Source organism: Mesoplodon bidens (assembly GCF_964165515.1).
Source record: "Mesoplodon bidens genome assembly, chromosome: 3".
Classification (NCBI taxonomy): Eukaryota; Metazoa; Chordata; class Mammalia; order Artiodactyla; family Ziphiidae; genus Mesoplodon; species Mesoplodon bidens.
The window spans coordinates 176,033,086-176,054,606 of record NC_138178.1 but is presented as its reverse complement, the minus strand read 5'-3'; the positions used below and the strand labels follow the sequence as shown (position 1 = coordinate 176,054,606).

The following is a 21,521-nucleotide window of genomic DNA, read 5'->3' as shown; positions in this document are numbered from 1 at the left end:
TAAAGGAGGGAGGAATATATCTGTGATTTTATGTGTAGAACCATAGCTGTCTCTGGAAATATACACATGAACATAACCCTGGTTACAGGGTGGCTAGGGGACAGGGTATGAGAGATGTTTCATTGCATGCCATTTGAACTTTGAACCACATGCATGTATTACTTATTTAAAAAATACAATATGCCTATGAGAAGTCAGAATACCTATGTTCTTTTTTAAATTTTTACTTTATAGTGGAGTATAGTTGATTTCCAATGTTGTGTTAGTTTCAGGTGTACAGCAAAGAGACTCTGTTTATATGTATATACATATATCTACTCTTTTTCAGATTCTTTGTCCATTTAGGTTATTACAGAATACTGAATAGAGTTCCCTGTGCTATACAGTAGGTCCTTGTTGATTACCTATTTTATATATAGTAGTGTGTGTATGTTAACCCCAACTCCTAATTTATCCACCCCCCACCCCCAGTAAGCATAACTTTGTTTTCTAAGTCTGTGAGTCTGTTTCTGGTTTGTATATAAGTTCATTTGTATCATTTTTTAGATTCCACACATAAGTGATATCATAATATGATACTTGTCTTTCTCTTTCTGACTTACTGCACTTAGTATGATAATCTCTAGGTCCATCCATGTTGCTGTAAATGGCATTCTTTCATTCTTTTTTATGGCTGAGGACTATTCCATTGTATATATGTACCACATCTTCTTTACCCATTCATCTGTCAACGGACATTTAGGTTGCTTCCAGGTCTGGGTTATTGTGAATAGTGCTGCTATGAACTTTGGGGTGATAATACCTATGTTCTAAATGAAGATTTTCTCACTATGTTACCTGAGATAATAAGTTCCTTTCACTACCCACTCAATACTTATTGAGTTCTATGTGTGCCAAGCACTGTTGTAGGCACTGCATCCCAGCAGGGAAGACAGATAAACCCTCCTCTCGTGGACTTAGGAGGGATGCAGCCAGTAAACAAATAATCAAATGAGCACCAGAGGGGAAAGGGCTATGAAGAAAATTCAGTCAGGTAAAGGGAGTTGTGGGACTGAGGTGGAAGGGTGATTATAGAGCCTTTCTGGGTAGAGGTATCGGAATGCTTCTTTGACAGGGACACACTTCAGCAGAAATATGAAGCAGCGAGGGAGCCAGCCCTGTTGGCTACCCAGGGAAAGGATTCTTGTCAGAAGGAATGCATAATGCATGCGACAGCACGCATAATGGCTCTGAGGGGGGGACGTACTCCCCTTCAAGGAGGAGAACGGAGGGAGTGAGAAAGAGTGTGGCAGAAAATCTCATTGCGGGGGGGGAGGGGAGGTACCAGATTATAATAAGGAATTTAGGTCTTATTCTAAGTGATATGGAAAAGCATTAGAAATTTTTAAAAATATTTATTTATTTGGTTGCACCGGGTCTTAGTTGCAGCAGGCAGACTCCCTTAGTTGCGGCACATGGGCTCCTTAGTTGTGGCATGCGAACTCTTAGTTGTGGCATGCACGTGGGATCTAGTTCCCTGGCCAGGGATTGAACCCGTGTCCCCTGAATTGGGAATGTGGAGTCTTAACCACTGCGCCACCAGGGAAGTCCCTAGAAATTTTTAAACAGTGGAGAAACGTGTTGTGACCTATATTGTTTAAAAGATCCCTCTGGGGCTTCCCTGGTGGCGCAGTGGTTGAGGGTCCGCATGCCGATGCATGGGACGCGGGTTTGTGCCCTGGTCCGGGAAGATCCCACATGCCGCGGAGCGGCTGGGCCCGTGAGCCATGGCTGCTGAGCCTGCGCATCCAGAGCCTGTGCTCCACAACGGGAGAGGCCACAACAGTGAGAGGCCCACGTACCGCAAAAAAAAATAAAAATAAAATAAAAGATCCCTCTGGCTGCCATCAGGAGAAGAGACCGTAAGAGGCAAGGGTAGACGCAGGGAGCCCATGGAGCTCACTGTAACAATCCAAGTGAGAGACGGTGCTTCCTCAAACTAGCAAGGTAGTGGGTGGAGGTGGGAAGTGATCAGGTTCTGGATATAATTTAAGGCAGAGCCAACAAGCTTTACTGAACGGTTGCAAGTAGACTAAGAAAAAGAAAGAAGTCAAAGGTGACTCCAAAGTATTTAGCCCAAGCAACTTTTTACAATGATCTAACAGGTTCATTAAAAAAAAAAAAAGTCGGGCCTCCCTGGTGGCGCAGTGGTTGGGAGTCCGCCTGCCGATGCGGGGGATGCGGGTTCGTGCCCCGGTCCGGGAGGATCCCATGTGCCGCGGAGCGGCTGGGCCCGTGAGCCATGGCCGCTGGGCCTGCGCATCCGGAGCCTGTGCTCCGCAGCGGGAGAGGCCACAACAGTGAGAGGCCCGCATACCGCAAAAAAAAAAAAAAAAAAAAAAAAAAAAGTCACACCTTCATACAAAGCTCAGCGACTCTAAAACGGGTTATAAATACCATCAACGAAAAGCAATGCTTATCCACATACCAAATAGAACATACACCTGGGTCCATTCTCTAAATACTTAATGAGCATTTACACTGTGCCAGGCACAGTATTAGGTAGTAGAGACCTGAATTATATAACTGAGCACCAAAAAAGGATTGGGAGGAAAAACACCAAGATATTAATAGCTGTGGCATACAGGGTTTTTTTCTTCCTTGAATTTTCCAAATCCATAAACATACCTTACTTTTAACTTTAAGGAGGAAAAAAATCTCTCCTTTTTACTGCTGCCAATGAAGAAAAAATTCCTACAGGGCAAGCTTATTAGTAATCTGAATGATCAGCAGACTCTCCTTCTAAGAAAACCTTTTAAACTGAGCAGAATTCTCAGTATTCTCTCATGCCTCTACCCATTGCCAGTGCTAAGGTAAGATGCACGCATGCACCAAGTGGGGAAGACAGGAATAAGTTAAAGAGAAATGGGGTACAGTTTGCTATTCTTTAAATGTATCTCACAAAACATGATGAGAAAGGTCAGAGTATTTAACCAAATGCCAACTACATACAAGATACTATACTTACCATAATCTACCCACTGTCAATAAACAAACGACAGTCACTTATACGTTTATCCATTCATTCAAATATTTATATAGTGCCTATTATGCATCGAAGGCACTGAGCTAGACACAGGGGTTTCAGGAATGAATCAGTAAAATCAGCCCTCCTGAGTTTGCAACCTAGTTTATGTGGTGGGGAGAAGAGGGACATTAAATTTCACGTTCAATTTTTTAAAAAATTATTGTGCCATGTGCTAGAAAGACCACCTGGTAGAGGATAACAGAAGACCTGGCCTAGTCAGGGGTCAGGGTAAGAGGCTTGGAAGAAAACAACATACGAGTTAAGATTTGAAGGAACAGAAATTAAACAGGTGAAGAGGCAGGGAGTGGAAGTACTTTCCATGCAAAGGAAACGGTATATAAGAAGAATCTGTGGCAAGAAGGGTAAGGCTTGTCAGAAGAATTAAAAGGAAGCCAGTGAGTCAGAAAGATATAGTAGAGGGAAAAAAGGGTGATACGGTAAGCAAGAGCCAGATCCCGCAGGGCCTAGGAGGCCATGTTAATAATTTTGTTCTTCATGCTAAAGCAACATGAACCACTGAACAGATTTTAACACTGGAAGATTTTAAGCCTGGGAGCGACAATCAGATTCACATTTTTAAAGATCACTCGGGCTACTGTATAGAGAATAAATGAGAGGGGAGCAAGAGCAAAAAGACCAGCCAGAAGGCTGCATGGTGCCCAGGTGAGATGAGTGAAGGCAGCAGATGTATTCAAGATCTACTCTAGAGATAAAATCCACAGCAATTCCTGACAGAGTGAAAGTAGGTGGGGGAGGAAGAGAGGTAGAGAAGAAGAAAGTGTCACGGATAACGGTGAAATAGGAAACATTCAAAAGGACCAAAACAGCAAAAACAAATCTACATAAAAAAGATGAAATAAGGGACAGGAAGACATTCCATGCAAATACTAACAAAAAATAAACTGATTTTCCAATCCTCAACACAGAATTTTGGAAACAGAATTTCCAATTCTGAAAACAGACTATCACAGTGAGATATTTAACACACCTATCAGAAATTGATAAATAAGGCAGTCATAAAAATTGTAAAGATATGGACAGTGTGAACAGCATTAAAAACTTTACCAAACACGCATACAGAGATATGTCACCCTGAGGCTAACAAACAGGGGATATATATTCTTTTAAAAATACAAGGAGAGGGCTTCCCTGGTGGTGCAGTGGTTGAGAATCTGCCTGCTAATGCAGGGGACACGGGTTCAAGCCCTGGTCTGGGAAGATCCCACATGCCGTGGAGCAACTAGGCCCATGTGCCACAACTACTGAGCTTGCGCGTCTGGAGCTTGTGCTCCGCAACAAGAGAGGCCGCGACAGTGAGAGGCCTGCGCACCGCGATGAAGAGTGGCCCCTGCTCACTGCAACTAGAGAAAGCCCTCGCACAGAAACGAAGACCCAACACAGCCAAAAATAAATAAATGAATAAATAAATAATTAAAAAAAATACAAGGAGAGGGCTTCCCTAGTGGCACAGTGGTTGAGAGTCTGCCTGCAGATGCAGGGGACACGGGTTCGTGCCCGGGTCTGGGAAGATCCCACATGCCGCGGAGCGGCTGGGCCTGTGAGCCATGGCCGCTGGGCCTGCGTGTCTGGAGCCTGTGCTCCGCAACGGGAGAGGCCACAACAGTGAGAGGCCCGCATACAGCAAAAAAAAAAAAAAAAAAAAAAATTTAAAAAACACATGGAACATTTTAATTAGGTTACAAGGAAAAAGATCATTACGTTTCAAGCAACTGGTATCAAAAAAACATATTCTATGACCACACCATGTGAATAAGTTAATAACAAAACTAAACACCATGAATAGAAACCAAAAAAAAATGCTTGTTTAGAAATTCAGGGTTAAAGAGGAAAAAAAATGGAAATTACAAAATATTTAGACCTTAATGACAATGATATTACCACACGTGTAAACATATGGGTGACTGTTAAGGCAATACGTAAGAGGGATTTCTACAGCCTTGAGCACATCATTAAAAAGCAAGAAAGTCGGGCTTCCCTGGTGGCGCAGTGGTTGAGGGTCCGCCTGCCGATGCAGGGGACACGGGTTCGTGCCCCGGTCCGGGAAGATCCCACGTGCCGCGGAGCGGCTGGGCCCGTGAGCCATGGCCACTGAGCCTGCGCGTCCGTCCGGAGCCTGTGCTCCACAACGGGAGAGGCCACAGCAGTGAGAGGCCGGCATACCGCAAAAAAAAAAAAAAAAAAAAAAAAAAGTAAGAAAGTCTAATAACCTCTGTTTTCAATTCAGAAAGCTAGAAAAAGAATAGAGTACATCTAAAGAAAACAAAGGAAGTAAAGGTAACATATATTACAAAACAGAAAACAAACAGCTGATTCTGTGAAACAAAATTTTAATTGACAAACTCTTACAAGTCTGTTCAAGAAAAAATTAAAATATGAATGAGGGGTGAAGCTCAAGCTGGTGAGTGAGGCCAGTAGCTGCCTAAGAATGGCAGAAACATGAGTGTCCCAGTGACTCCACAGCACGTCCCTCTGCAGAGGGGGCCACAGTTCCAACCCAGAGATGGCCACATACATGATGGCTGACAGATGGTCCAGAAAGCAAAAGACAACAGGAGCAGAAGGAACTGGCGAAAGTCACTATCAAGAAGGAAGCTCTAGAGCTGACAGTGATAGAGACGGAGCTTTGCTGGAGCACATGTAGTGTGAGTTTTAATTGCCCTAACAAACGGATGTGTGCTTTCAGGGGAATACCCACTGGATTAATTTGTTGCAATAAATACTTTTTCCTTTGGGGCAGTGAGAAAAGGCACAAACAAACAATTTTATGTACAAAAGATACAGATACAGAGGAGTATCTGTACTCCATATAATGGGAGTAAGAAAAGGGAATAGGACTGAGCCACAGGGAAATCCAGTTACAGACTAGGTAGAGCAGAAGGAACGGACAGAGGTGAAGTAGAGAGTGGCCAGAGGCACGTGGACCAGAGAGGGAGAAAGGAAGTCAAGGCTAAAGTGTCACGACAAGGAGGGTTTCAACAAAGAGAAGATGATCAGCTGTGTCAAATGCTGCTGAGAGGTCAAGGAAGTTGTGGGCTGCATGGTGTCCAATGGATCTGGCAGCCTGACGTTGAGTGACCTGTATCCTGAAGAAATTAGAGCAGTGGGAGCCAAGGACGCACTGGAGCGGGGGGACAACTGTTTCCATCTGAATTAGTAATTGTGGAGCTGAAGCCATCTCAGCTGATGACAAGACCCAGAGTGTCACTAGAGAAGACAGCGCCAGAGGTGGACTACAGGAGGTCACTGGGGGTGGACATGGAAGACGAGACATCGAGGTGCCAAGGTGTTTGATGGGTTATGCAGTGGACGGGAAACCACCCAGGATGGTGGCAGGGACTGGAGTGGAAAGGAAGGCTGTGAGGCAGGTACCAAGGTGCTCAATGAGCAGAGGCGGCTAGGAAGTCAGCTCACGGCCATGAGGAAGAAAGAGAGAGGTGGCATGAGTCTAAGGGCAGAGGCTCCAGAGGGACGCCAGGAGCAAATGGACCTACGCCTAGTCTAGTGCTGCTCCCTGTGCAGCGTCGTGGTCAGGACTTGGCGGAGCCCAGCCCGCACCCCCCGCCCCCGAGCTCTCTGGGACTGCAAACTGCGGCCACACCAAGGAAAGTCCTGAGCATAACACCCACCAATTTTTAGTTAGCTGAGCTAATATCGCCCTCAGTCTTGCTAGCTACATGCACACCTATTCCAAAATCCAGAGGGGGGAAAAATGTAAGGAGTTGTACAATTCCTAGAATTAAGTGGGAAGGAAGAAGGGACTGGAAGGGAGAGTTTGAGCACTTTTTTCCAGGACACCAGGATAAGGAAGATGTCGCTTCTGAACAAAGCTAGCACCAGGCAATCAAGACACCAGATGGGGCTTCCCTGGTGGCGCAGTGGTTGAGAGTCCGCCTGCCGATGCAGGGGACACGGGTTTGTGCCCCGGTCCGGGAGGATCCCACATGCCGCGGAGCGGCTGGGCCCGTGAGCCATGGCCGCTGAGCCTACGTTTCCGGAGCCTGTGCTCCGCAACGGGAGAGGCCACAACAGTGAGAGACCCGCGTACTGCAAAAAAAAAAAAAAAGAAAAAAAAAGACACCAGATGAAGCTGCCTCCTGGGTTAGCCCAGAAGGACTCTAACAGCACAAGATTCGAGGCTGTGACTAATTTCTAAGAGCCTCTCAACCAATGAAAAGGGGCTGGCAAGCCTAGCTCTGTGAGCTTTAGTAACAAACACTAACCACGTTTGTCTTGTGACAGGGATCTTGAGAGATTACTGAATTTACTCCAGTAAGTCCTTAGGGGACTCTAAGTTCAACCAACTCATTCATTTAAAATCAAACACAATATGCCTACTATGTACAGGCACTGCAATGGATATAAGATGAATAAGATGATTTCTGCCCTCAAGATTCACCGTTTTGTGGAGGAGACAAAGATTCAAACAAAAAATTCCAACACTGTGAAAAGGTGGGAGGACATTCATAATAGTCCAACAGCAAGAGCAAGGGAAAGAGAGGTTTCTAAACCACGCAGAAGCACCACACAGCCCAAGCTGTGCTCAGTATGCAACTGCAGTGTGTTGTATTCCTTGCTTTACTGATTCATCTCACCATGAGCTCTTCTCGTGAGCAAAGAGCTATGTCTACTATGTCTGGGTCCCCAATACCTAACGCAGTGTAAGACCTTCAGTGTAGTTTGCATCTCTTGGTTGCCCACCCAGTATTGATCTACAGATCTATTCTCCTGGCTGGTAGCTACCCACACTGCAGCTCCAGCATGAGCTCCAGAGCAATCAGGATATCAGATAATCCAACCCCCATGCTAAAGGTGTGGGTTAGTCAAGACTCCCGGTCAAATACTGCAAATTTCCTTGGCCACAGAATGGGCTGGTAATCCAGTCTGGGGCAATGAGTCAAAGGAGGTTTGCTGGGGGCTTCTATGAAACAATCTTCTTTATTCTTCTGAGAAAGTGATTAAAAGAACTGTTCATTCTCATCCTGGGTACTGGCTCTCAATGTGGTCCATGTGGCACAGAAATGTGAAGCCTAGCACCCCACCACTATTCTGCCACCGAAGGCCGGTTGATACACAGTAGAAAGCAAAACCCGGAGACTCTCAGCAAAACAGAGCTGGTGTCACAATCAATCCACATCTGAAGCCCACCTTACCTCCGGAATTTTCAATATCATAAGTCAACGCATCCCCTATAAAGTTTAAACTTGTTTGAGTTGGGTTTCCTGTTACTTGCAAACCAAAACACACCTAACATGATAATATAGTCAAGGTATGCTAAATCCCCAAACCACTAGTGAATCACTGTCCACCAGCTGCTGTATAGCACATTCTAAGGTTCATCTCTTGCTTCCAGAAAAGTCTTTGTTAAGCCTAAATTTTTAAATGTAAATCTTTTCCCTCTTATTTAAACCTTGGAGAAGGGCAACTGGTTAACACCTAAATAATAAAACTGTAGCTCAAAATTATAAAAAAATTATAAAAGGAAATTTACAAATTTACAAACTTAACTATAAAAATATGAAACTTCTTCATAGCAAAAACAAGCAAGCACAAACACACTTACACATGCACTCCCCTAAGCAAAGTTACAAGACAGGGGACAAACTGAGAAGAAAAAAAATCTGTTAATTCATTATCACAAAGGACTCATCTCCCTCATGTATAAAGAGCTCCTTAAAAACAAAAAAAACCACCCAAGATGTCCAAAAACCCAACAGAAAAATGGGTAAGGGATACGAAACAGTTCATAGAAAAAGAAACACATTTCACTTAATATATAGAAAGATGCGCAACCTCACTTGGTACAAGGAAAAACCAAACTTACACTAATTTCCCACCTATCAGATCAAATGCAAAAGTCGGGTGACACACTGTTGGTAAGGCTGTGGCTGTGATGCAACACAAATTAGTACAACCCCTCCCTGTGGAGGGCAGTTTGATGATATCTACTGAAAACACATACACATTTACCCTTTGACTCAGCAGTATCTCCTCCGGAAATACGTACTACAGATATACCTGCCGCTGTGCAAAATAATATACACGCAAAGTTATTTACTGCGGCATTATTTGTAATTTAAAAAATATTAAGTCGAGAGTCACCTGGTTAAATAAATTATGGTACATCCACAGCATGGAATGTAAAGCAATTATAAGAAAGAGTGAAGAAGCTCTCTATTTACTAATATGGAAAGATCTTCAGTATATACCATTAAGCAGAAGAAAACAAGATGCAAAATACCATACACAGTATGCTCCTTCAATTCCTTCAAATCTCTGCTCAAATATCATCTTATTCTTATAATAAGAGAAGGATGAGTCAGAAACAAAATGACTCTACAGGGAGAGGAAGGGAACTGAGTGAGGGGTCGGACAGAAATGGAAACCAGAGGTCTCTGAATATCACCTTGTTTTATAGTTCCGATGTTAGAGCCACATAAATGTTTTACATAATTAAAACACAAAAAATGTATTTCTGACAGCTTTATAAAGGTATAATGATATACAAAGAACTGCACATGTTAAATGTGTACGACGTGATGAGCCTGGACATCTGCGAGCACCTATGACACCATAACCACGATCGAGGTAACAGACATACCTAACACCTCTCCAAGTTCTCTTGTGTCCCTTCATTTTTTTTTTTTTTTTTTTTTTTTTTGCGGTACACGGGCCCCTCACTGCTGTGGCCTCTCCCGTTGCGGAGCACAGGCTCCGGACGCGCAGGCTCAGCGGCCGTGGCTCACGGGCCCAGCCGCTCCGCGGCATGTGGGATCCTCCCAGACCGGGGCAGGAACCTGCGTCCCCTGCATCGGCAGGTGGACTCCCAACCACTGCGCCACCAGGGAAGCCCCAAGGAAGATAATCTTATCCTCCCAAGATCTGCACAAGCTTCAACCATCTCAGAGCAGCTCCCGACTTTCAGGAGGAGCCATCCAATGCCACACCCTTAGGCCTTGGGCGTCTAGTTCCCTGGTTCAGAATCCTCTCCCCCTGCAGTGCACCCACCCATAAGAATTGAGTTCAAAGGTCACCTTGTTAAAACCTAAGTTCCCACTGCGTTTGCGACAAACATTACAATGTAATCAATCATCTGAACCAAAAGGAACACAGAGTCAATCTGGTAGAGCAGTTCTTGTATTTCTCCCTCTATTTTGCACAGCAAGGGCAAAGAATGATGAGGAGGAAAACGAAAGGAAGCACATGGCACAACCAACTCAGAATTCTACGTATTCAACTGCTTTGTAAAACATTACACCACCACAAGCACCACAAAGACCTCTCCACGGAGCTAAAAGTTTCACCTGACAGAAGAAACCAGTTACCCTCCTCGCATTCAATCACACACGACACTAAAGAAGGTAAGCCAAGACATCTAATCAGGGTGCTGAAACTTTCTGTGCATGGACTCCTTCTCAAAATAATGTTTTTAAATACAAAAGATTACAAAGGAGATCAATTATATTAAAATACAGTTGTAGTACATTAAACAAATTTAGGATTTTTTGAAGTTTATTTCACATTGAGTAACAGGATCTAGCAGCAGATCCACTAACCACAGTAATTTCAGAGCAGTGATGAGTACAAATGATACTTGCTATGTCTGCAACAACCATAATGTGACAGGCAAACATCTGTGACTTTCACTGGTGATAAAGTCACAGGTCTGTTACTACTGTGATTTGTTGCCTATATTCATAATTGAAGAACATGTTAAAATTCAGTTAGAAGTTCAGTTAAAAATAAGGATGTAAAATATTTCTTTCCATCTAGGTTGACATACCTCCTAAATTCTAATCAGATTAAGAAGTCCTAGGGAATTCCCGGCGGTCCAGTGGTTAGGACTCGGTGCTCTCACTGTGGAGGGCCCGGGTTCAATCCCTGGTTAGGGAACTAAGATCCCACAAGCTGCATGGTGTGGCAAAAAAAAAAAAAAAAAAAGCCCTAAGAAGTGAATACTGTCTAAAATAGCAGACACCGTACAGCTCACCACTATTTACTCATCCATCTTACCACTAGATTGTAGTCACGTTAGGCCAGGGACTGTCTTATTTGTCTTTGGGCCTATAGGTCCAATAAATGTTAGGTGGATGGACAAGCCATTTATTATTCTACTGGACTGTGAACTCCTTGATGGCAGAGATTCTGTCTCAGCAACAATATAGAGCAGACACTCGAATCTTGATAGAATAAATGAGTGTGTGGATATCTTGTCTCCTTGGTTAGAAGATGATCCTCTTAAGGTCAGGGATAATGTCTTATACTTCTTTGATTTCCCATAGTCTAGTATACTGCTTTCCACATAAAACCACTCAAATATCTATTAAATGAAACATTAAGACATGACAGAGCCTCTGAAACGAAGATCAAAGTAAGTAGAGAATGAGCACCTGTACCAGTTTTGCTGTAGCAGAAAAACAAAAAACACACACAGCCCAACAGTGAGCTGGCTGTGAACCAACCAAAAGAAAAACAGCTTAAGGTCACAGTGATAACCTACAATTTGGTTACTTGAAAATACATTAAAATATTCCTATTCTTACTTTAAAATACAAAAACCTTAAAAATTCCTTCCTCGTGAATGGCTCTCGCTTCTTTCTCATAAATTCTATAGTTTCAAGTACATTGTCCTACTGCTACAAAACAAGATAAAATGTAGCACAGACTGATTTGGCCTGTTTTTACTACAATATACCCTACTTTTAAAAATTCCATATTACAAAATAGAATTGACAATGCAAAACATTATTCAGTTTACAAATTACCAATTGGAAGAGAAGCTGTGAAGTTGAGAAAAATGCTCTAAGAGTGGGGGGGAGGGATAAATTGGAAGATTGGGACTGACATATACCCACTACTATACATAAAATAGGACTTCCCTGGTGGCGCAGTGGTTAAGAATCTGCCTGCCAACGCAGGGAACGTGGGTTCGAGCCCTGGTCCGGGAAGATCCCACGTGCCGCGGAGCAACTAAGCCCATGTGCCACAACTACTTAGCTTGCGCTCTAGAGCCCACGAGCCACAACTACTGAGCCCGTGCGCTGCAACTATTGAAGCCCGTGTGCCTAGAGCCCATGCTCTGCAACAAGAGAGGCCACCGCAATGAGAAGCCCACGCACCGCAACAGAGAGCAGCCCCCGCTCGCTGCAACTAGAGAAAGCCCATGGGCAGCACTGAAGACCCAACGCAGCCAAAACTAACTTAACTAACTGAATAAATAAATAAATCTATTTAAAACAAAGAAAAGAAATACAAGGTTACACATTTTGAAATTTACAAAAATGTGATCTGTACACAACATTTTGGGACAAATCATCTAGTTGAAGTCCAACCCAAAATTCTTCCACTAGGCAGAGAAATACCTCTTCATTTCACCTTTACTCCTTAACTCCACCTGATGCCTATACTGTTTATGCCATGTGCTGAGCACACACCTACTTTACCTTACAATTATCAAGACAAAGCGACAAGCTCCTTACAGACAGGGAGTGTCTTAATTTACCGTCACATCGCCCAAAGCGGACAGTAGTAACTTGTAGATAACAATTCAGCAATACACACCTGATGAATGAGGACTACGCTGTTCAAAGCAAGACGCATCTTGCCCTCTATTATGAAAAATAGATGCCAAGTGTTCAGAGGGTAACTTGTCACTGATATTCTGAAGCTTAAATGTCCTGAAAATTAAAACTGAGAATGTCTGCCAATTTATTTCTATTTTTGATATCTATTCCTAAATAAACAAACAGGACATTTCTATTTCTGCACAAACTAACCTAGCTGAAACACAAATAAAACTGTTCTCTAAGACATCAAATATCAGACTACAAAAATCTTTACATTTATTTTTATTAGAAAAATTTTTTTAGTTTATATATTTTATTTATATATTTTTGGCCACACTGGGTCTTCGTTGCTGTGCACGGGCTTTCTCTCGTTGCAGCGAGTGGGGGCTACTCTTCATTGCAGTGCACAGGCTTCTCTCGTTGCGGAGCACGGGCTCTAGGCACGCGGGCTTCAGTAGTTGTGGCACGCAGGCTCAGTAGCTGTGGCGCAAGGGCTTAGTTGCTCCGCAGGATGTGGGATCTTCCCGGACCAGGGCTTGAACCCGTGTCCCCTGCATTGGGAGGCGGATTCTTAACCACTGCACCACCAGGGAAGCCCTACATTTATTTTTAAAATAAGGTTCTTTAGGCATATAGCCAAACTAGTCAGTGACAAAATCCACTAACCATGTTTTGATTCTTGCTCAAGTTTTCTACCAGAGCACAATAAATAAATAAAGGCACGAGATGATTAACTCAATGTTAATAAATATAGGTGACAAGTCTCTTCATGGCAAGACTTTGTCTATACCCAGCGTCTAAAACATATCTAGTACCTCGTATCTGGTAGGTGTGCCCCACAAGTATTTACTGAAAAAATGACAATTCATGACTAGCTCATGGATCTCAATGACACACTCTGGGAGCTTACCATTGCTTACATCCACCCATGGAGTCTCTCAAAATCTCATCACCATCCTCCTCTTCAAGGTCAAGAGAACCAAGGTATCATATGAAAGTTTCTCAAGCCTGCTTTAAGGGATAAATTAACATGCTTTTCCCTCAGTACAGAAGATGCTATAGTCAAATAACTAAATCTTTATATCAATACTTCCGAAGTCATTAAGTGGCCCTTAATGGGGAAAAACAAAAACAAAACAAAACAGATTCCCATTCAATTCCACATATGCCCTACTAAATTAAGTACAAAATTTCTGAAAGTAAATTTGATATAAAAAATTCTAGGGCTTCCCTGGTGGCGCGGTGGTTGGGAGTCCGCCTGCCAATGCAGGGGACATGGGTTCGTGCCCCAGTCTGGGAGGATCCCACATGCCGCGGAGCAGCTGGGCCCATGAGCCATGGCCGCTGAGCCTGCGCATCCGGAGCCTGTGCTCCGCAACGGGAGAGGCCACAGCTGTGAGAGGCCCGCGTACCACAAAAAAAAACAAAAACAAAAACAAAAAACTAGACTTCTAAGCCTTCTTCTAAATAATAAATGGAGAGCAGAGAGATGTGAAAATAACAAATGGGGAGAAGGGTGCGAATATGATCCTCTCTGGAGCAATCCAGTATCTAAAACTAGTCTGTGGGTAAAAACCTTTAAAAGGCATCTAGTTCACCCTCCCACACAAAGCATGAATCCCTCAGTCACCAACAGGTAGTCCTGCAGTCTTTGATAAAGAGACAGAATATTTCCTATACGGAATGCTCATTCTCTCTCAAGCCAACCCATTACCCTCCTGGATAACTCCAGCTCTAAAAATATTCTAGCTGCTACTTTTTTAAAAATTTTTATTTATTTACTTCTTGGCCGCATTTTGTGGCATGTGGGATCTTAGTTTCCGGACCTGGGATTGAACCTGCACCCCCTACAGTGGAAGCGCGGAGTCTGCTTCCACTGGACCACCAGGGAAGGCCCTTTAGCTGTTACTCTTAACTGAACTTCTGGCCCCAGCTTCATCTCAGCCTGGTGAGTACCCAAGCTTTTTCTAGCATAAAGACCTAGAGTCACTATGTGTTCAACTTGCTTTCACAACACACCTCACTCTTCCCAATTCCCATTCAGAGAAGTAGGCAAAGAATCCAAGACATGAAGACATCTCCCAGTACAAAGATGCATTTTCATTTAAAAATTACTGAGCACAGAATTATACAACTTTAAGAGTTGAAAAGGCCTTGGACACCATCCAATTCTACCTTTCATCTATTGTAGGAATTGCTTCACTCTCTGGACAGTATATTTGTGGCCTAGAATGTCAAGATGGGGGGAAAAAAGTAAACGCTCTTTGATTTGAATGTTAAGTAATTCTGAGTATAGCTTTAAAAAGTTGCTTGATTCAATTAAAAAAAGGTGGGGTGGGCTTCCCTGGTGGCGCAATGGTCGAGAGTCCGCCTGCCGATGCGGCGGACACGGGTTCATGCCCTGGTGCGGGAGGATCCCACATGCCGTGGAGCGGCTGGGCGCGTGAGCCATGGCCGCTGAGCCTGCGCGTCCAGAGCCTGTGCTCCGCAACGGGAGAGGCCACAACAGTGAGAGGCCCGCGTACCGCAAAAAAAAAAAAAGGTGGGGTCATGGAGGGTTAAATTAGGAGTTTGGGATTAGCGGATACAAACTACTATATATACAACAGATAAACAACAAGGTCCTGTATAGCACAAGGAACTGTATTCAGTATCCTGTAATAAACTATAATGGGAAAGAATATGAAAAGGATATGTGTATATATATGTATAACTGAATTACTTTGCTGTACACCAGAAACTAATGCATTATAAATCAACTATACTTCAATAAAACGATTTTTTCTAATTTGAAAAGTTGTTTGACAGTACATGGATCTGGTAGGTAACATGGTTTGATATAAATAGATCAAAAGTAATCCGCACCATTTGTCTACCTTCCACTACTTCATTGTCTCTTGCTACATAAGTTCCCAGTTATAAGAAGCTAAATTTGTTACCAATAATTTTAAATGTCTTTGGGGAATTCCCTGGCAGTCCAGTGGTTAGGACTTGGTGCTTTCACTGCCAGGGGCCTGGGTTCAACCCCTGGTTGTGGAACTAAGATCCCACAAGCCATGCAACGCAGCCAAAAAAAAAATTTTTTTTTTTTTTTAGTTAAACAAAAATGTCTTTTAAAAGATGTGCGCTACTAGGGCTTCCCTGGCGGCGCAGTGGTTGAGAGTCCGCCTGCCGATGCAGGGGACGCGGGTTCGTGCCCCGGTCCGGGAAGATCCCACATGCCGCGGAGCGGCTGGGCCCGTGAGCCATGGCCGCTGAGCCTGCGCATCCAGAGCCTGTGCTCCGCAAAGGGAGACGCCACAACAGTGAGAGGCCCGCGTACCGCAAAAAAAAAAAAAAAAAAAAAAAAAAGGATGTGAGCTACTAAAAATACCTGTTACTTCTGGGCCCAAAATAGAACAGATTTTTAGCTCCTAAAGATCTTTTTAAAGTAAGACATAGATGGACAGAGATGCTTTATCCAGTCATTCACTCAACAAATTAACAGCAGGGGTCTACTCTATGCTGGATGCTGTGCTGGGCACTAGGAAGACAGAGAAAGCAGAAAAGACATCCTGTTCTAAGGGAGCTTTGTTTACAGAAGAGACAGAGAATTACAAATTGAGAAAAGTGCTAGAAAGGCAAAGTACAGGATGCTATAAAAACGTGTAACAGGGAAAACTGATCTAGCCTGCGAATTCAAAGAAGGACATGCTGAGGAAGTGATGTTTAAGCTTAGATCTGAATAGTGGCCCTTTGCATTTATGTAAAAACAGATCTCTATAAGATGAAAGGGTTGGTACAATAAGCCCAGTACCTTTGGCATCTTTATCCTAAAACCACCTCTTTTTTAAAAAGAGGAAAGCAAAGTATGCTATAGAGAGATCTGAAAGCTAGTAGCTGAAAGTTCTTTGGGAGGAGGGGCAGTGTCTCACTCATCTTTGGTTACCCCACATCCCCTTGGTAGTCACTCAAATCTTTGCTGAAATGCTGAGTTCACCCTCCGTACTAAATCAACGTTCATATTACTTTTAGCTCAGCAAAACAAATTCACAAAACTAGATGTCCTCACACAAGAAACCCTACTCCGAACTTCAGTTTTGAAAAGAAGATGCGTGATGAATTGGGAGATTGGGATTGACATATATACACTAATATGTATAAAATGGATAACTAATAAGAACCTGCTGTATAAAGAAATAAATAAAATTCAAAATTTCAAAAAAAAAAAGAAAAAGAAAAGAAGATGCTTTCATCCACCTCACAGGATTGCAAGATTCAATGAGATAACATAGGGTAAAACGCTGGGGTAAATTCTGAAGTGCTTGGAGTATACGGTTATCTGTGTAACCAAAAAGCTAGATCAGTCTCTTCTCACTAAGACAGTTCTTTAGATTCAGTTGTGCTGCTTTACCATGAATTCTTTACCATGAGAAAGAAACTGCATCACAGGTTTGCACACGCTCTCTAGCCTTGGCTTTCTCTGAAGGGTGAGACTCCATAAACTGAAGGTGCCTTCTAGCTCTAGAAACTGACCTGTGTTTTAAAGGGACGAAGATTACACTCCTTAGCTTAGATTTTAGACTACCTCCTAAATCTGGGATTAAGAGATACAAACTATTAGGTATAAGATAGATAAGCAACAAGGATATATTGCATAAAATGGGGAATTATAGCCATTATCTTATACATTTAATGGAGTATAATCTGTAAAAATACTGAATCATCATGCTGTACACCTGAAACTAAGATCATATTGTAAATCAACTCTACTTTAATAAAATAATAAAAAGACCTAGTTTCCACTCATTTCACGTGCAGATTTAAGTTGAATGCATTCATCCAATTTAAACCTTCTGAATGTTCTAAATAATCTGATTAATTGTTGTAAAACTTTATATGCCCTAAAGAAAAAAATTTTTTAAGAGTCAAAACGACTAAATGTCAAAAATGGATTTATAACTCATAACCCCGAAAAGTAAAATTTGGTTTTTTGATTAAGGAAAAGTATCTGCTCTGTTTTAAAATCAGAAAAAAAGTCACAAAAACAATCACTTGTATTCAGAAATAACAAAAAATACATGCAAACTCATTCATGGAAAATGAATTTTTAAAAAAACTTACAGTGGCTAGGAGACAGTTGAAATGTCCACCATATAATGCAAATATATCTACAAGATACTACCACATGAAAATGAAACTTTACAAAAAAGTTAATGTGCTCAAGTAAATTATGCAGCTGAAGGCAAATCTACATGTTTAAGATTTGTCTTGTTTAAAATAATTTTTTGCTGTAGCTTTGAAAAGCTCTCCTAGTTTATCCTTCATTCAATAGTATCCCACTAAAAGAGGACACTATTATGATACTTCCAGGCAAGAGATGTTTTTATGATGCAAACCAGAGCTACCAGATCCAGATAAGCTTTGCCACTAGAATGCTTCAGAAATAATATACTTTAAAAGAAAACTTGTTTAAAAAGGTAACATCTACACTAGTAATCGTTAATATATTTAGTTTTTATGCACTTTAAAATTTGTATGTAAACCCATTTAATAACTTAAAATTCTAAACTTGTTGCCAGAGGAAAAGCTGATCCTTTCAGTCCTTGTATCAATGTCAAGATAGCAGCTCCTGTTTGACAGATGCTCTTAATGACTAGTTTAACTATATTTTACACCTACTGAGTGTTTCGGGTCTTTAAAGTTCATTACAGTCATTATGCTATGAATCACAACGGGTGCTCCGCAATATTCTCTTTCTAAAGAGCTGCAGATAGAAGTTAAGCAACTCTTCCAAGGTCACGGAACAAGTCAGTGACAAAGCTGGGGACAGGACTAAAACTTCAGCTTCTAGACTACTAATTACTTCACACTTTTCCAAGTCCGAAAAAGTAAAGTCAAGCGATTTACCTTCAGTAATTTATAACAAGATACCTCCAACACAGCAGTACACTTATCATAAACACTAACAAAAAGACTCGCCTCGAACAGATGAGACAACTTGTTACATTTGTAACACGTTTGTATCTACATTTAGATACCACCGTCACATCCCTAGTTCGTGTAACCAAGCAGAAACCTACTGCTTCTGGATACAGTAAATCCTGGAAAATGTCCACCCTTCAATATACACAATTTATTGTCACACTAGCTGACCATTTATAAATTCATCTGTTATCACCTTCTCCCCCGCCCAGGTACTGTGGAGGGCATTAATTTCCTCACTCTTCCAAGAGTCAACTCAAAGACCACATGTCTCAGAAGTAAGCAGTTCTCAAGAAGAACAAAGTTACGTAGCCAATGAAAGAACAGCTCTAATAAGTTGCTTCTTTTAAAGAGAGATTTTTAAAGGATGATTACATGCTTGACAGCATTCCTGTTAAATGGCCCGCCAAGAATAATGGTTCTTGTGAAGTAGCTTTGAAGGCATATCCCTCCCTGTTTGGGACACAGTCTGACTTGTTGGACAAGACTGATCTGGGCACGCTCACACACAACCCCTATGAACCAGCCCAGTCCACTGGAAACATCTTTTGGACCTCTTAACTGTAGTAGTACTCAGCCCTTCCCATACCTATAAGGGACAGGAGGACCCTCTTTAACATTCTCTCAGGAGAAGGTTCCCTTCGAGGAGGCAGTGACAGCCGTCCTCCCTCGGATGATTTTGGAAACAAAGTGTTAACACCAGAAGGAGAGGCTCCTAGGAAGTGTCAGTGTGGCAGCAGGTGGAGTAGCCCTTCGTGCCGAGCAGGTCCTTTCTGACCTAGTCTCAAGTCCTCCGCTTCCCAGCCCCGGTTCCGCCTTACAGATCTTCCCAAGCCGCCCCGAGCCCCTGGTCTCTAACCCAGAGCGAGACTCTCCACCCTCCTGGGAGGCGAGGCGGTCTCAGCAGACCAGACGGCCACCCCACCTCTTCCGGGGACTCGCAGGCCCGCTCCCGGGCCGTGTCAGAGCCTGACGGACCCGCAGGGGCGGCAGCCGGCCCTTTCTGGGGCCTCCCAGCCGGAGCCCCGCACCCCGCGGTCCCGTTCCACCGCCCCCCCCGCCCCGAAACACCACCGCCACCACCCTCCTCACTCCCGAATCCCCCTTCCTCAGGAGCACTCCAGTGGAGTTACCGGCCCACTCAAAAGTAAGAGCGACGGCCAGCCCATCGGTCACCCTGGCCCCCGCTGTCACCGCCCTGCTCCTGGCCTCTGCCCACGCCGCTGGCGAGCCCCGGAGACGCCCGGGTCGGTACCTTGCGGACCCCCTTGTAGATATAGAAGTAGAGCTCCCGGCCCACATTGAAGCAGAGGCGGTCGCCGTTGCCAGACTGGTCGTTGAGGTTTACGAAGGAGACGCGGACAGGGTTGGATCCTTGCGAGTTGAAGGGCACCCGGTTGGGCCGGCTGTACTCCGAGTGCGGCAGCAGCTTGTACAGACCTTCCCGGGTGGTAAATTGGGTCTTAATCTCGTTCATCTCCTTCCCTCCTCCCTCCGTCGCCATCTTGGAAAGCAGCGTTCATCCTGCCCTAAGTGCCCGGATCACGCCCACCGCGCAGGCGCCGTCCCGGGCTCTCGCCCTCCCCCCCGCCCCTTCTTCCTGGCCCCTCCCACCCGCGAGCCGGCCCCGCGGAGGCCGGCGAGGAGAAGGGGCGGGCTTGTTTACGGCCCGACTGCGCAGGCGTGCTCACCTGGCGCGCTCCACGCGCAGGGCGTCCGCAGGCTCCTCCCGCGGGCGGGGCCGCCGGGCCACCCCGCTGCGGCGCAGGTGTTGCTGTCTGGGGTCCGAGGGCGGCCTAGTGGTGCCGCCTACTCCGCCGCCCCGGCCGGGCTGAGCCGGCAAGGGGAAGCCGCAGCGGGCCTGCGGTCGGCGCCGCTGAAGGGAGCTCGCGGCAGCCTCCTCGGCTGCCTCGGGCCCTGTCCTGAGAGGTCCCGGGACCCCGAGGAGCGGAGGAGAGAGCCGCCTCTGCCGCCGCAGATTCGGGGTCAGCACGTGGGGTGCCGTGAACCGAGCTCTCAAGCCCCAGTGTTCCACCCGCAGGAGGGTGCGGGGGAGCCCCGAGTCCGGGAGAGGGCCGGTCCCCCTGTTCTGGGGTCTCCCCTCGGCCACCACGCGCAGTCGTCTGGATGCCCGGGTCAGGAAACCCCTGTGCACCTCCCCGAGTCAGTTTCCGAGAAGGTACTGAAGGACCTCAGTTTTCCTCTTCACCATGTTTTGTTTTGTTTTTTTTTTAAGGTGGGGTGGAGGGGAGAGGAGCGTATAGATGCACAGCATCTGTGTTTGCAAGTCAAATATCTGAATACCTATCTGTAGTGAGCATTGGCTAATTTTAAGGAAAGCAGGTTGTGTTGGCGCTTCTATTTAAGTTTGTCTCCACCAGGTGTTTAGAGAAGGGAGGGTCGGGTCAGGTCGGGAAATGGCTTTGGGAACCAGAGGCTGAATCTAAGCATGATTCACTTCTCTTGCTCAACAGTTTATGAAGAGTTCTTAGTAAAGTTTGAGGCTGTTGATTTTTTTTTTTAAGGCTCAAGTGGAATCTGCAGAATTGTTCACTAGGCATAGTTGTGTGAATATACTGTACTAGGTCTAGAATGTAAGGCAGAAAAACAAATTGTAAGGCCGGCACACATGTTGCAGATTAAACAATCACCGTTTTGTAGCTGGGTTTTTTGGCATGTTGCAGTAGAATACGAAAGTTTCTAAAGTGACAGAAACATCCTGATAGAATTTCAGGTGGGGGTGGTGGGGAGCCAACATCTGTTACACCAAGAATGATTTATCCCTCTAAGTACAAATCATAGCTGGAGGGCCACAAAAGAGGTAGAGGGCAGTAGGTTCTAAAGAGGAGTCTGAATCCTAAACATCTTACATACATAAGCAGGTAATGACAATGGAAACTGTGCCA

General features: G+C 44.2%; 1 protein-coding gene across 6 annotated transcripts in view; it reads right to left on the bottom strand.

The window, feature by feature from the left end:
• WDR20 (WD repeat domain 20) overlaps positions 1–20,143 on the bottom strand; it is a 55,386-nt gene extending 35,243 nt beyond the window's left edge. For all 6 annotated transcript variants that reach the window (XM_081229477.1, XM_081229475.1, XM_081229476.1 and 3 more), the window contains exon 1: positions 19,871–20,143. In XM_081229477.1, the coding sequence (XP_081085603.1) occupies positions 19,871–20,119 (249 nt within the window). In that variant the 5' untranslated portion in view covers positions 20,120–20,143. The remainder of the gene's footprint in view (positions 1–19,870) is intronic.
• Positions 20,144–21,521: the final 1,378 nt, after the last annotated feature.